Source organism: Diadema antillarum, unplaced genomic scaffold (genome assembly GCF_040938485.1).
Source record: "Diadema antillarum isolate AM-2024a unplaced genomic scaffold, OU_Dant_1.0 seq00000934_RagTag, whole genome shotgun sequence".
Taxonomy (NCBI): Eukaryota; Metazoa; Echinodermata; class Echinoidea; order Diadematoida; family Diadematidae; genus Diadema; species Diadema antillarum.
The window spans coordinates 432,338-447,549 of NW_027271785.1; the positions used below are offsets into that span (position 1 = coordinate 432,338).

Sequence of the window (15,212 nt, forward strand, 5' to 3'; positions counted from 1 at the left end):
CTCTGCGCCTCAGAATAGGATACTGGATCGAAGGCGCATTACATATGCTGTACTTATTATTATTATTATTAATAGTCACCACCTGTGTTTCGCAAACATTCGCTCAAGAGTTGCTAATTGTCGCTAAACAATGCTAAAAGTCGCTAACTGTCGCTAATGGCAGAAGCGAACCTTGATTTTTTGCAAACATTCGTCAGAACGTTAGCGAATCTCAAATTCGCTACGTTTGCAAACGTTCGCCGCTCAGTGAGATACCAGCTTAACTGCCCATATCAATGATAGAAAACTGTAAGCATGACACACACACACACACACACACACACATATACAAAAAATTATACAAAAACTGTAAGCATAATAACATACACACACACCATTATTTTAATGAAGTGGTAGTAAAGAATGACAAAGAGCAAACTACAAGCATACACACAGTATTTGATTGGTACTGAAATTTCTGTCCTGAAATTCATTTCTTGGTTGGATTATGCATGATCATACACCATATCTATAAAGGACAAAACATCAGGTAACAGTAGGTCTACTAGTGGCCATTATCATTACTATAGTTTGCTTGTTTTTTTTTTTTTTTTTTTCGTTCACGTGTATATAAATGACAATAAGTGCATAGGTGTATTGTAAGTGGTATGGGGGTGTAGATGTAACCATAAAGGGTACTACTAGTATGATAGTATATCACAATGGCCATCTCTACTGCATTGTACCTGTCTCCAACTACATACTTGCCAACATTTTCATTTGAGAAAGCGGTAGAATCCAGGATGCCTATGCGAGCAGCGCTAGCTTGAATGCTAATGAAATCTTTTAAAAGTGGTAGTCTACCGCCAAATGCGGTAGAGTTGGTAAGTATGCAACTACCTTTCAATAATGATCACATTTTGTGAGAAAAAGTTTGACTGCATTTGAAACAGGAAAGTTTGTGACAAAACTGAAGTCATTATTCAGTGGCTGGAAGTATGACTTAAGTTTTTCATGATGCTGCCATGCAGTCATGAAGCAATAGTACTATCACTTGACCAAGTTCTTTTTTTGTTTTTTGTTTTTTGTTTTTATTAAATCATACAACAGGAAAAGGGGAGGCCTACTCTGGGACATTATGACATGATTTGTATATTCTTCAGGACAGGGGAACTATTTTTTCCTCCTTTGTCCCAGTTGTTGCTGGTGAGGAGAGTGAAACCAATGAACAAAGCCACCTCACTCAGTCACACTAAAGCCAATCTACATCTCACTCAGTCACACTAAAGCCAATCTACATCTCACTCAGTCAAACTAAAGCCAATCTACATCTCACTCAGTCACACTAAAGCCAATCTACATCTCACTCAGTCACACTAAAGCCAATCTACATCTCACTCAGTCACACTAAAGCCAATCTACATCGCACTCAGTCACACTAAAGCCAATCTACATCTCACTCAGTCACACTAAAGCCAATCTACATCTCACTCAGTCACACTAAAGCCAATCTACATCTCACTCAGTCACACTAAAGCCAATCTACATCTCACTCAGTCACACTAAAGCCAATCTACATCGCACTCAGTCACACTAAAGCCAATCTACATCTCACTCAGTCACACTAAAGCCAATCTACATCTCACTCAGTCACACTAAAGCCAATCTACATCTCACTCAGTCACACTAAAGCCATCTTAATCTACATCTCACTCAGTCACACTAAAGCCAATCTACATCTCACTCAGTCACACTAAAGCCAAACTACATCTCACTCAGTCACACTAAAGCCAATCTACATCTCACTCAGTCACACTAAAGCCAATCTACATCTCACTCAGTCACACTAAAGCCAATCTACATCTCACTCAGTCACACTAAAGCCAATCTACATCTCACTCAGTCACACTATAAAGCCAATCTACATCGCACTCAGTCACACTAAAGCCAATCTACATCTCACTCAGTCACACTAAAGCCAATCTACATCGCACTCAGTCACACTAAAGCCAATCTACATCGCACTCAGTCACACTAAAGCCAATCTACATCTCACTCAGTCACACTAAAGCCAATCTACATCGCACTCAGTCACACTAAAGCCAATCTACATCGCACTCAGTCACACTAAAGCCAATCTACATCTCACTCAGTCACACTAAAGCCAATCTACATCTCACTCAGTCACACTAAAGCCAATCTACATCTCACTCAGTCACACTAAAGCCAATCTACATCTCACTCAGTCACACTAAAGCCAATCTACATCTCACTCAGTCACACTAAAGCCAATCTACATCTCACTCAGTCACACTAAAGCCAATCTACATCTCACTCAGTCACACTAAAGCCAATCTACATCGCACTCAGTCACACTAGAAAGAACATGGAACCTACTGTAAAACCAGAAATTTTGGCTTGCATTATAATTTCCTTAATTTCGCAAGAGCAAAGATTCACGAAATTAAAATGCACGCAAAGTACTTGTTTTACACTACATGCATTGAATGCCAGTGGCAATTCGCAAAAATTTCATGCTGCAAATATTTCTTGATTTTATAATACTTTAGTTTTATATTGCATGTTGCTGTTGTTGTTGTTGTTTTGTGTTTTGTGTTTTTTTTTTTTGCAAAACACTAGTGACATCAGTCAAAATTCTAATGCTACTACCGGTACCTTATAAGGCTCACATACAACGATGTATAGGTTTTTCAGATGAAAATGTTGTGCCATGTTTTGGTAAATCATTTAACTTTTTTATTTTCACAATAATGTTGTGGGAAGTTCACTGTTTTTGTAACATAATGTACTTTTCTGGAATGATGATGTCATGTCCTCATTTTTCTGTAATCCGAAAGAAAAGAACTCAGGGCTGGGGGAACTGGGGGAACACTTTTTTTTAATAAGTAATACATAGGAATACATAAGGTCTAACCACTTGGGGCCCCCGCTTTTTAATTATCCCTAGAGTGGCACCAGAATAATAATAATAATAATAATAATAATAATAATAATAATAATAATAATAATAATAATAATACTAATAATAATGATAATAATGATAATAATAATAATGATAATACTACTACTACTACTACTACTACTACTAATAATAATAATAATAAGAAGAAAACATGGTTAAACTGTGTGTGTGTGTGTGTGTGTGTGTGTGTGTGCTGTATCTGAGGGCTTAGAAGTGCTGGTAAGGACTTTTTTTTGGTCTGTTTGTTTGTTTGTTTGTTTGTTTGTTTTGCTTGTCAGCTGAAGAAACCCAGAAGTGGCAGCAGAAAGTTGCTCTGAAAAATGTATTCTGTCAGTAGACTGCAGCTTGACATCAGTATAGGTTCCTGGTACTAGTACATTGTTGCAGAAGTCGAAGAAAAATGTTTACCCCACCTACGCTTTGTGACGGACAAGTTAATATACAGCTGTACCATCGGCCGCCGCGGTACGGTGGGTATGAGGAGCCCATCAAATCGGCCCGAGTCGCGCGCTGTGATGTGCACACGGACGGGCAAGTTACGGGGACGAGTTTGTGCATGCATAATCCTCTGTCTTACAGTGGACGTGTGTGTAGCCGTACCACTACTATACTCGCTTGTCGCATGAGATCGCAGCTGCGTTACACATCACAGCGTGTCAGCTCAGCTACGCACCGCACGTAAACGCTACACCGTCAGTCTGTGTGATCAGTGCTTGACTGCGGGTAAGCGCTGCTGCATCTCTGGGTGATGGACCGAACGTAAACTGCTGTAAAAATCCGTTCAACATAAGTATTCTACGAAGGTTTCGAGCTTTCATCCCCGAAAATCGTCTTTAGTCCAACAGTGCTACAAGTAGGTACATACTATTCGAAATCTCACCAGCTTATAAAAGAGGAAAGGAGTAGTGTTTCTCGGGAGTAAAGTAAGTAAAGTAACTTCTATCTATGCGATGAGTGAGTCTGTATTACCATCTCAATTCTCAGTCGTAAATTTACAAGTAAAACAACACTCGTATATAATCATCAGACTTTGCTTTATAAGTCTTAACGTTAGAATGATGTAGAACTCGGGGTATCTTACCTTGATTATTAATCGGTAATGGGTTTTAAACCTTTAACGTTGAATAGGCCTGTTTATTTGAAGGCATGTAGACACGATGGACCCATTCACTACTGATTCAGTAACAATAACATTTGTGAAGGAATACCCGGTAAATGAGGAATGATCAACATTAAATTGCACTTGCGCTGTGTCTGTCACATCGCATGTATTGTGGAGTTAAATTCTCGGTAACATTAACATGAGAGGTTTAGAACTTGGGTGGTATTCTGAAATCCTTCCTAGGATTACAGAAATTTCTGCCTAAGTCAGGAGTTTTTCCTAAGTGGTATTCTGAAAATCTTCCTAAGTTTCTTCCTAAGTCTGTTCCTAAGTTTTTTTCCTAAACTTAGGAAGAAACTTGGGAAGATTTTCAGAATACCACCCCTTGTCTATCACTGTCCATAGTCAATAGATAGGTATATCTAACCGGTTAGTTCTGTCGACTCCTCTGCCTCTGCAAGCAAGGCCCTGTCGAGCTGTCTGGTGTAAGAGTCTGAATAAGACCAGTTTAGAATAGGCCTACTGGTACACTATCTCAAACAAACAGATATTTCTAGAGGCAGTAGAGCATGCACTGAGGTAAGAGGCTGCATCATTAGACCTTGACTGAAAGATCGGTATCTCGTTGGGGATATGTTCCTCGGAGACTGCATCTGGCTTCACAGAATCCCCTTAATAGGTGTCTAATGTTAGAACCTATTAATGGAGGAGAGCCGTAAATGTAAAAAAAAAATTATTAAGTGTACTCCTCCGGACAGGCAGATTTTTTTCTGTCTCAATTGCGTGATGTGACTGTCTATGGAGGAGAGGCATAAAAGTGAAAAAATTGATAAAAAACTCCTCCGGAAAGATGGATTTTTCTGTCTATGTTCCATAGACCCACAATTGTAACTTGGACCGGATGAGGTAGGGGTGCTTGTTGACCGAAAGATCGGTCTGTATCTTGTTGGGGATATGTTCCGCGGAGACTGCAACCTAGCTTCACGGACACGGTATCCCCTTAATAGAGTACTGTATATGCTGTTATTTTCGCGTACAGATATTTTCGCGAATGAGGAGGTCATAGACATTTTCGCGAATTGCCACCGGCGCTATCTTAAATGCGCCATTGCCCCAGCGCGTGGAGACATTTTCGTGTGTTAAATTCGCTTGTTAGCTGATGAAACCCAGAAGTGGCAGAAGAATTGTAAACTGAGCCGCCCCCCCACCTTTTAAAATGCGGTGCTGGCTGTGCATTGACCAGATGTTGTACCTCAATAGTGACACATCTGTGGGGCTGGCATGAGACGTCAATTGCAATAATGACATAACCTTGAGCTTGAATATGATCATGGGTATTACAGGTATTGTTTATCATTGGGAGCAGTGATTCTTTTTTTTTTATTTAAGTCATATAATGTGAATTTTTATTTTCAAGATAATCGCCTGTAGGATTGATGCACATCATGACTAAAAAACAAAAACAAAAAAGATTATTTGTTGATTTTGTAAAATGTATAATTCACTTTGTTAGATCATTGCAATTGCATTGTCATATCACTTTACCTCCATTCATTACTGAAATTACATCTGCTTTAATACTGAGCCATTGTCATGCAAATTGGACTTGAAATTTACTCTAAATTCATGTTATGCAGTGCAAAATGTTTGCTGTGATCCAGATGTGATGGAACTTACTATGATTTGCTTTCCACAATTGTCTTTCCCTCAGGATGCAATAGGTGTGGGTAATTAAAAAAAAAAATAATAATAATAAGGGTGAGGAAAATATGCATGGTTGATTTTTCAGGGGAATCATGAGTTGTGCACCTTTTGCTACGTGCCTCTTGTAAATGCGATGGGCCGGAAATATTAAACATGACAAACAGAACTATCATATCTTATGTCAACATTGTAACCTCTTGCTAACGATTATCAAACTTATTTTATCAGTGCAAATTTACATTGTAACAAACATGACTATCTAACTTCAGACATGTTCCTACATGCCTTTATGGAATATAGCCCAGGAAAAAATCCAGTGCATTGATTCAGTGATATATTCAAGCAAGCAGTCAGTCCGCAGCACCCGATAATTCGCTCGTATTCATTCAACTCGTATACAAGCCCGCTCGAGGCTTGCATACGTAATGAGCTGCGGAAGGGGATTTTGTCCTTGGGCTTTCGGCAACAAAAATACACCTTATATTCACAAATTTGGTATCAAATTTAAGGAAAATATGTAAGCTATCGTCACATGTTACTCAAATTATTGTAAATGAAAAACATCATAGCGTAATTTCAGCTTGAAAAATGATGAAAAAAGTAATTCGTGTAGTACACGTTCAAGACGTCAAAAGAATACCAAATTCACCTTGATTCTCAATGAAAATGCATTATTTGGTAGTCCATCTCTTAATCTTTGTATCTATGTAAATATCTTGACAATTTGTTGCTTAATCCGGTCAGGAACCAGTAAAATATACATCGATGTCAGTGCTGGTCAGCTTGAAACCGTGCAATCTCAAGAGTAAGCTCTCTCATTGGACAGCGCTTGCATTCAGCGCTTGCATTACGTCATTATGCTACTACGGTTTCATGCCACGTGCGTGCATCGCGCATGCTTGCATACAGGCACGCGTGTAGTTCAAGCCAAGTTCAAGCGTTGAATGCAAGCACTGTCCAATGAGAGAGCTCTTTTGCGCCACTGTACACTTTGTGTGGTGCATACACTTCCGGCTTAAGAGTGAATTTTACAGACATTTCAAAAATGGAAAAACTAGTATTTTAAATCATGCTTACGTCTCCTTGCGTCTCCTTGACTCAAATATATGATGAGCATCTAAGTTTCCTCTCAACGAAAAAGCCAAAATCAGAAACAACAGTTTCTTAATCCGGTCAGGAACCAAAAACGAACTTTAGTCGACAAAATCTTCCGTGAAAAGCAGGTAAAATTTACACAAATTCAACTGATTATATCATCATGATAAGAACCGATATACGCAAATTTGGTTTCAAAATAAAGATCAAAGTCTGGAGAACAATTTACTGTGACTTGTAGCCATGATGCATGTACAAGTCGCTACACTGTGAAAACCATAGCCCTGTCAAACTCTCGCAAAATCTCGCACATACCAGACACCTTTCGAACGCAAAGATTGTCAACGAGAGTGCTGAATAAATCTTGCCGGATCGGCTCATTAGCATACGTGCTGCGGTCTGACTGCAAGAGGCCATGGAGAGTAGGAGCAACATGTGGACAAACAGCGTGAAAGTTCTAAATTGAACCATGTGCAACCATAAAAGACAGCCTTCACTGGATCCTTTGGATATTTTTCTGCCAGTTCTATTCTGTGCCTCAGTATTTGAATAATATTTCTCTTTTGTTGTATGCCTGACAATTAAACCATGTTCTCAAAAGTGTGCTCAATATTTGCTGAGAATATTGAGTTAATCACATTAGTTCCCAGTCAGTAAAAGCTGATTTCGGAAATGAAGTGTGGGGGGGGGGGGGGATATCATGCATGGTCATAACCTGTACGTTTGTGAAATACAAGGTCATGTGACCAGGTTGCCTTGTTTTTGTGAGAAATGGCTTGTTAGAAAATCTGTCATCATTAAAATGTTAAAATTCTCTGTGTGTTTGTTTGTTTGTGTTTTGAGGGGATGACTGCTGTGTTACTTTGGTGTAACTGCTTTCATCTAAAGACCTTTTTCTTTGTTGAAATTTCATTTACATCGTAATCCTGTAGACACTGGAGTTCTGAAACTTGTGATGCCTAAATGCTGCAAGGTTTGTCTTTTGAGCATGTATATCACACAGTTAGATATGAGGGAAGAAGTCTCATCTCTTCATGTCTTCATGTCATGGTATCATACAGTGCTTTCTTTAGATGCCAGATAAAACTTTCCTTGCAATTTTTGTCAAAGTCTTATGGTTCCAGTAATTTCATGTTAAACATAGAACACAATGGATTAGTTCAAAGTTTGGCAGTCTAAAAGTCATGAACTTCAACATCCCAAAATCCCTGTACACTTGGCAGGACCCACCCACACCCAACAGGCATAAAAACCCCACAACACAGTACAAAGTGGTTGACCTCCATGAGTTGAAAGTTACAAGCTTTGTAAGCTGTGCCATGGGGGTATCATACACCATGCTATACCTCCTTGGCTGGACCGTGGAGCTGCCACACAGTGTTGTTATCATTATTATTTAATTCGACCAGGTAAAGAATATAGGATACAATGTACGCCTACATATCATAGACATTACAAACAGTGTATGTGATATTGTGTAAAGCTCCAGTATGAATGTCTGTTCACCCTGTGGTGACTTGCTCAAAAGATTGCATTTCATAGCCACCCAACGAATGACCATTTGTTTTTGTTTTACTTTGTTTTGTTTTTTGCCTTCGTATGCAATGTGTGTGTCTACTTGTCTGGACATGCATCAGTTGCATTGAATCAGCTGATAGGAAGACGAAGAGATCTTTGTACTCTGTAGAGCTGTTAGTGTATAGGGCCTACAACGTAGGCCTATACCACAGGGTTCTGTGTACTCAAAAGGAGGGGGGGGGGGGGAGGCATTTATGAAGGCATTTAGTGGACAAGTATTACAGCCTGTCTGCCATGTTCTGTCTTTGTGAGTTATCAATAGGGCCTACATGATAAATTACATGGTGTGAACTACAAACTGTACATGACTGACACTGGAAACCAGGAATGGAGTTTGCCACTTGTCCCATCAAATTAAACAATGTTGCTTTTACTGGTAGGCTCTATCATGACTTTAAAGACAATGTTGTATAGAGACTGCATGTACCAACAGTTGTCCCCCCACCCACCTCCCCCCCCCTTTTTTTCCTCTCTCTCTCTTTTAAGCAAGTTGTGCCTATTATTACTGAACACTGGCTTCATATTGAGCCCACTTTCGTGCCCATTGTTTAGCAGCTGAAAGGGCCTTTGTGTCTGCCCCTCTAAGAATGTAAAGACCTGGGTATCCCTTTTCAATGCCAGTTGCTCTCATCTCCTTTCTCAATGGGACGTTTCCTTCTTGGGTTTCCGGTTTGGGGAATGGTAGAAAAGCCACGCCAGGGAGTCACTATTGATTTTCAGCCTTATTACTTGTACACGTGTACTACCCTTATCTCTTCCTTTTTGCACATGACAAGTGTGTTCTTGAGCTCTGACGTACTTCATATATCTGGTCTTCTCTGCAAGTCTGTTCTGCATATTTTCACCTGCCAACATACAATAATATCATCCACACTCACCGCTTCTTATAAGGGTGGGGTCTGAGAGGAAATGATAGGGGGATCCTAGTATGACATTCACATACAGACATGTAGTTATCCACACAGGAAATGGGTTTGCCGTATGTCTACAGTGCTACATACAGTCTCAGATTTGTGCAGATTCCAAGTATGCACACATAGCTCTAACATTCAAAGGACCCAATCAGACTGAACATTACACCAGATCTTTCTTTTCTATTCCCCTCCCTTTTTCTAGAAAGGTTTATTTGTCTACTAAGGAAGGAACAATGGCATTCCAATTATTGAAAGTTCAGGAAGCTGCTATATGCTTAACGTGCCAAAAGTGTACATTCGAGCATCTGTTCCTCGGTGTATAGCTCTGCCTTGTATTTTGTATTAATGTATATTGCAACAGTCAGTCAACTTGGTAGAAGAACATGTTATTCAAACATGGCTATGTCTAAGTCAATTTTATGGGGAGGTATTGTACACCTGTATGTTTCTTCCAAAAGATAAACCCTGCCAAAGAAGAGTTCTAAATTACTGTAAAGAAGATATCATTGCAACAACAATGACTATATTTATATTGTAGAGCTGTATCCAAAGGGATGTTTGAAACAGCTCACTTAAAATTGACTTTTAATGGTTTGTATTTTTTTTTGAGAGAGAGAGAGAGAGAGAGAGAGCAAAAACTGTATGCAGAGGTTGTATGCATGATGTCAAAGTATCTTTTAGTGGTAAAATCACATTTGCTTTTTAGATGATTTGGTCAGAAGTAGCATGAAGTGCAGTTAACTTTTGACTGTGAATTATGTACACCACATTTCATGCCGTAAAACTTTAAATATGGCTTAAATGCAGAATAATAAAAAAAAGTTGTCATGGTGCAAATAATCAATTGCTCTTCAGCACCTGTCCACCGACTATTGCTTGATATTGGAGAAATAGGTCATCACTGCATATGGTGTCCTTGTTGCAGAATATGAGCAGTACCTTTTTGCTACTGTATGTGCATAAACGTAGCAAGAAAAGCGTACATACAGCGTACCAAGGCTTGTAGTTGACTGCTAAAACCTTAATAGACTTTTGGAGATAGAGTACAATCAAACAGACTAACAGAAATTTCTGGAAAATCAGACAATTGAATGAGAAAGTTATATTAAAGGACTGTTGGAGTTTGACAGTGCCTACAATGTACACTTGTAAATATGGTGATACACTGTAGTAGTCACAGATTGTACAATGCAAATTAGATTGATATATAAATGGTGTCATTGTTCCACTGTCCCTCTTTAGGTCTGTACATTAACCCATTGAGAACAGGCTGATTTTGCTGCAACACACATTTCCCATTGACACTTGTCGGAGTATACTTGGGACTCTTCCTCAACAGGTTAATTAAAGTACTAGATTCTTCTTACATGTCTTTTCTTATCAGCTGTAATCTTCTCAACTTCTCAAAGCCATCACAAAGCCATCACAAAGCCATCACTGCATGGTGATTGAAACTGTAGAACAGTTTGGTGCAAAGGATGTCATTTCTTTGTTTTGAGATCATCATAAAATATCTTGAGGGTTAATGTAAATTCAAGTGGGAGTCTTGTGAGTTCAATGCATAATCAACTCCTCTGATTTGTATTGTGCATCTTTGACTAACATCACTAATACGTGATCACAGTGTAATATTTCATAATTTAGTGATATTTGTCCAATTTTATGATTATTTCACTGTTTGTTTATTTGTTTTTCAATCTAATTCTGTTCATTAAAGTGAGCTGAAACACTGGGTAGACTTCATTTTTATATTATTGTAATGATAAATCAATGTATGTTTATACAATATTACCAGCAAATTAACAATACTGAGTCCAAATTATTGCCATGATTAATGTTAATACCACTAACTGAACTCCTCATTGCAAAGAGTGAACCCCATTGAGACATTTCTATTCTTGAAATGTTAAGTCATGCAATAGATTGAAAAACAAACAAACAAAAAAACAAACGAACAAACAAACAAGCTACCACACATGCACACACAAATCAGACTGACCAAACATTCTGCCAGCTCTGACCCCAACTACAGGTGCTTGTAGGCCAGCCAATTTGGTTGTGTTCATTGAATATCTCAGTAGACTTTCTCTGTAATGAGAGAACATGCATATTCCTCTTCACATCTTCTGTGCTTAAGACATTTCACATTTTTTACATAATATAGAAGGCTCTTTTGCAGAGTTTACGATACTCGGAGTACCAAGAATGTGTTTATAACACAGTATTTACTTGTAAGGTAATGCAAATTGATCCCTTCATCCAAATTATATTATCTTGCCACTATTAAATGAATGAGGGTTGCTATATACCATACTTTGTAAGTTATGCCATAGACATTTGACTGAAATGCACTTTCCAAACTTCTCTCACATTTGTGTTGGTTTGTTGCTTTACTGTGCATTGTGCAGAGCAATCTTTCCGTCATAAACCCTATAGCCATAAAATCTTCTGTGGCTACCCTTCTCAAAATTACTGAAACACCCATGACTGCATCTACTAATTGTACAGTATACATGTATGTCTGTGTACAACTGTTTGTTTGTGTTCGTGTCTGAGATGCTGTTTGTGTATTTTACCCAGCTCATATCATCCTACATTGTAGTCTGCAATTTGATTTCCATTTAGTGCTTGGCCAATATGTCTAAACCCATGCTGAAATTGACTGAGATTTTCTGCTTTTTTCAGGGAGTAGAGATTGACATTGCAAAGAAGGTGTATTTCCGTTGAAGTCATGAAACAGTATGGAGAGAAGGTATAGTCAGTATACTCCACTGCAAGTCAATGGAAAAGGGGATACTGATCAAAAGTAAATCTAGAGATAGACAGGGTGTTATCATGCCAAGGTCTGGGTTTAGTTCCAACATGTGGCTCAAAGCATGTGTGGCTTTAGTTGATGGGATGAGTCCTGTAACATCGTCATCAAATGTCAAGGTAGATCCAGATTTGCCCTTGGCTAGTAATGTTGTGTAGACTTAAATATGCCGCCTGTACCATAAAATTGTAAAATCTAGAAAATATCTGAGACATACACTGTAAGTGTGTGTAAGTGTGTGACTGTGTAATATACTGTACATCTCTTTGTATAGATGGGCCAGATACACTCTAAAGCATTGTTGCCTATTTTCTGCACCATACTTTTCCAGTTGTCATGCTGTATCTGTGATCATGAGCTCTGTCTGTGCAGCGTAGTGACATAAACGTAGAAGACATGTACAACCTGTAAATTTCCATTTTCACATGCGATATGATTTGCATGTATGTAGACAATTAAAATGGCATATCATATTTCAGTGATATGTATTTTTTTAATCAGTCAGTGATGAAAAATTGGCAAACATATTATACATATGTGCGGCCTTGATAATGCTTTGATGAGGGCATCTATTTTTAATCTTCTGGAAATAATATAAATACTAGTAAGTATTGTGCATTGAATGAAATAAGTTCTACGACCATCAGTACCGGTAATTCATTTCCTCTATGTGGTATGACTCAGATCACGTCGGCGAGATTCCACCATTTCCAACAAAGGGAATATTATTAATATTATTCATGAGTATGATTGAATAACTTTGAATTCAAGAATATATGAGTACACTGCCACAAATTAAACAAAAAACACAAAAAACAAAAAACAAACTAACCGTGCAAAGTTGTGAAGAAAGATTCTTATCTCTCAATGATGTCATTTTCAGCAGTTTCCGAAGTACATGCAATGTAGGGTCTATATGTACATCTTTCTGCAGCGCTGATATTTTTCCTTTTCACATGAGCAACTGACTTGCTACCCACCATGACATGATGAGGAATAAGGAGGTTTCATCAAGTTGTTAATAATCTTGTTTGTATTTTTTCCTTTTTGTTCTATTTTTCCTGCAGGATATTTCAGAGAGAGAAAGAGAGAAGCTGCCTGCATACCAATGAGACAGAGACAGAATATGATGAGACCCTTCTTGCTCTACATATAGCATGTTACGAGAGAGATATCCTCTGCGTGTAGGAAAAGCTGGGCTCCTCCATTACAGCGCCCTAGGGAGTGAGCGCATCTTTTATTGCTTCCCAGTGGGGACGGTGCGACCTTGCATGCAACTGTGGGCTGCTGTAGTAAGGAGAACTGTTCTGCAGAACTGATTACTCACGGTATCGCTGCCCAGTCACGGGAGCTCCCAATACTGCCGTGGCATTTTGAGTGAGTCTGGTGCAACTGGGTTGAGAGGCACGTTGAGCGTACTCTGGCACCCTCCCTTGAGTGCTTCAATTGAGTCTCACGTGGCTGATGTGACATTTGCAAGAAATCAACTAGTAAATGGGACAGTGCAGAAATGGATTTCAAAGCAAGCCATTGGCTTTCCTGTATATAGATTGGAGTCGTCAGATGCCAGGTTTTCATCAGCTTTAAGCGCTCTTTTTGACTTGGAGGAATGCAACCCATGGAAAGTTATTTCTCTTTTAATTTGTGCATTGCCTTTCTGAATTGTGGAGAGTGAGTAGATATTTTCTACTCTGTCCAGCAGTTTGGTGGCTTTGAGTGCCAAATCGTAACAAAAGCAAGAAAACAACAAGAAGCAAAATGACAACCCTGTCTGATATTTCACGAGAAAACCTGACCACCTACAAGCTTGTAGTGGTCGGAGATGGAGGTGTAGGGAAGAGCGCCATCACAATCCAGTTCTTTCAGAAACTGTTTGTAGCTGATTATGATCCAACCATAGAGGACTCATATATCCAGCACACAGAAATTGATGGAGACTGGTGTATTTTAGATGGTAAGTACATTGTACACAGTATGCCTGTGTGTACCTTTTCTTCCTGTAAGTACTTCAAAAAGGGACATAATATTTCAAGTTGTCAGTGAAAAGACTGGAAGTCACTAGCTTGGTAGTATCAAGCTGAAAATTTCAAGTTTAAGTGTGGTGATCTAGAAGATGGTATCCATTCTTAAATTGGATTTCGTGTTCACGTCCTGAATGTTATTGTGTATGACCCTGTTACATGTACGAGAAAGCCAACTTGAGGTGTGCCTGAGGTCAGCCCTGCCTGAGGTCAGCCCTGGGGCTAATCCCAATTATGTGTAACAGTCACATCAAACTTCGGCTGGTCTCAGGTCGACTTCACTTTTGCTGACCACCTCTGGAGGTGGTCTGAGGCTGGACAGGTCTGTGTGTGAATGATACCTGGCCTGAGGCTGGCTTCCGCAGCTGTGATTGACTGGTCACATGACCTCACTACTCGTAAGTAAACCATGTCATGTCTGTGACAGGGGCTTCGATGACACATCTCACATTGTACATGTGAACTTCAAAGATTACAGATAAGTGAAATTTATCACTCAACCCATTTTGTTTGGCTGGGGTTATTAAAAAAAACAACAACAACTGTAGAAGCAATATGCTTTAAAATAACAACTTTTCCTTCCTGAGAAAAGTTTCATACTATATAGTATTATATCACTTTTGTGTGTGTGCTATTTGAATTGTTCCTAAATTGAAATGGTTGTTTACATTAGTCATCCTCTCTACCATATTAACCATATCAGTTGTACGCACTTTAAAGGGTGTGTACAGTTCTGGTCAAGGTGAAGATTTAGCTTTTAACATTTTGTGAGATATTCAGAAACCACTCTATGAGATGTCAAAGAGCATGCAGTTCTAAGGGGTATCAAAAGTTTATTCGATGAAAATCGGTTTTGAAATGGCTGAGATATCCCAAAACGAGGTGAAACAAAGAGATACTAATAAAGTTGGGGCATGTCGCCTTTTATTATTAGTACTTTTTTGGATATCTCAGCCATTTGAAAACCAATTTTCATCAAATAAATGTTGAATCCTTCTTAAAATTACATGCTCTTTCATATTTC

The 15,212-nt window shown here is 38.8% G+C and overlaps 1 protein-coding gene across 5 annotated transcripts in view; it reads left to right on the forward strand.

Moving 5' to 3' along the window:
- Nucleotides 1-3,567: 3,567 nt before the first annotated feature.
- LOC139741560 (ras-related protein M-Ras-like) overlaps nucleotides 3,568-15,212 on the forward strand; it is a 41,898-nt gene continuing 30,253 nt past the window's right edge. The window contains exons 1-3 of one of the 5 annotated variants that reach the window (XM_071652144.1): nucleotides 3,568-3,819; nucleotides 10,598-10,694; nucleotides 13,235-14,121. In XM_071652144.1, the coding sequence (XP_071508245.1) occupies nucleotides 13,926-14,121 (196 nt within the window). In that variant the 5' untranslated portion in view covers nucleotides 3,568-3,819; nucleotides 10,598-10,694; nucleotides 13,235-13,925. Of the gene's footprint in view, nucleotides 3,886-10,597; nucleotides 10,695-13,234; nucleotides 14,122-15,212 lie in introns of all 5 variants that reach the window. The other 4 variants (XM_071652143.1, XM_071652145.1, XM_071652142.1 and 1 more) reach the window with 4 other exon arrangements.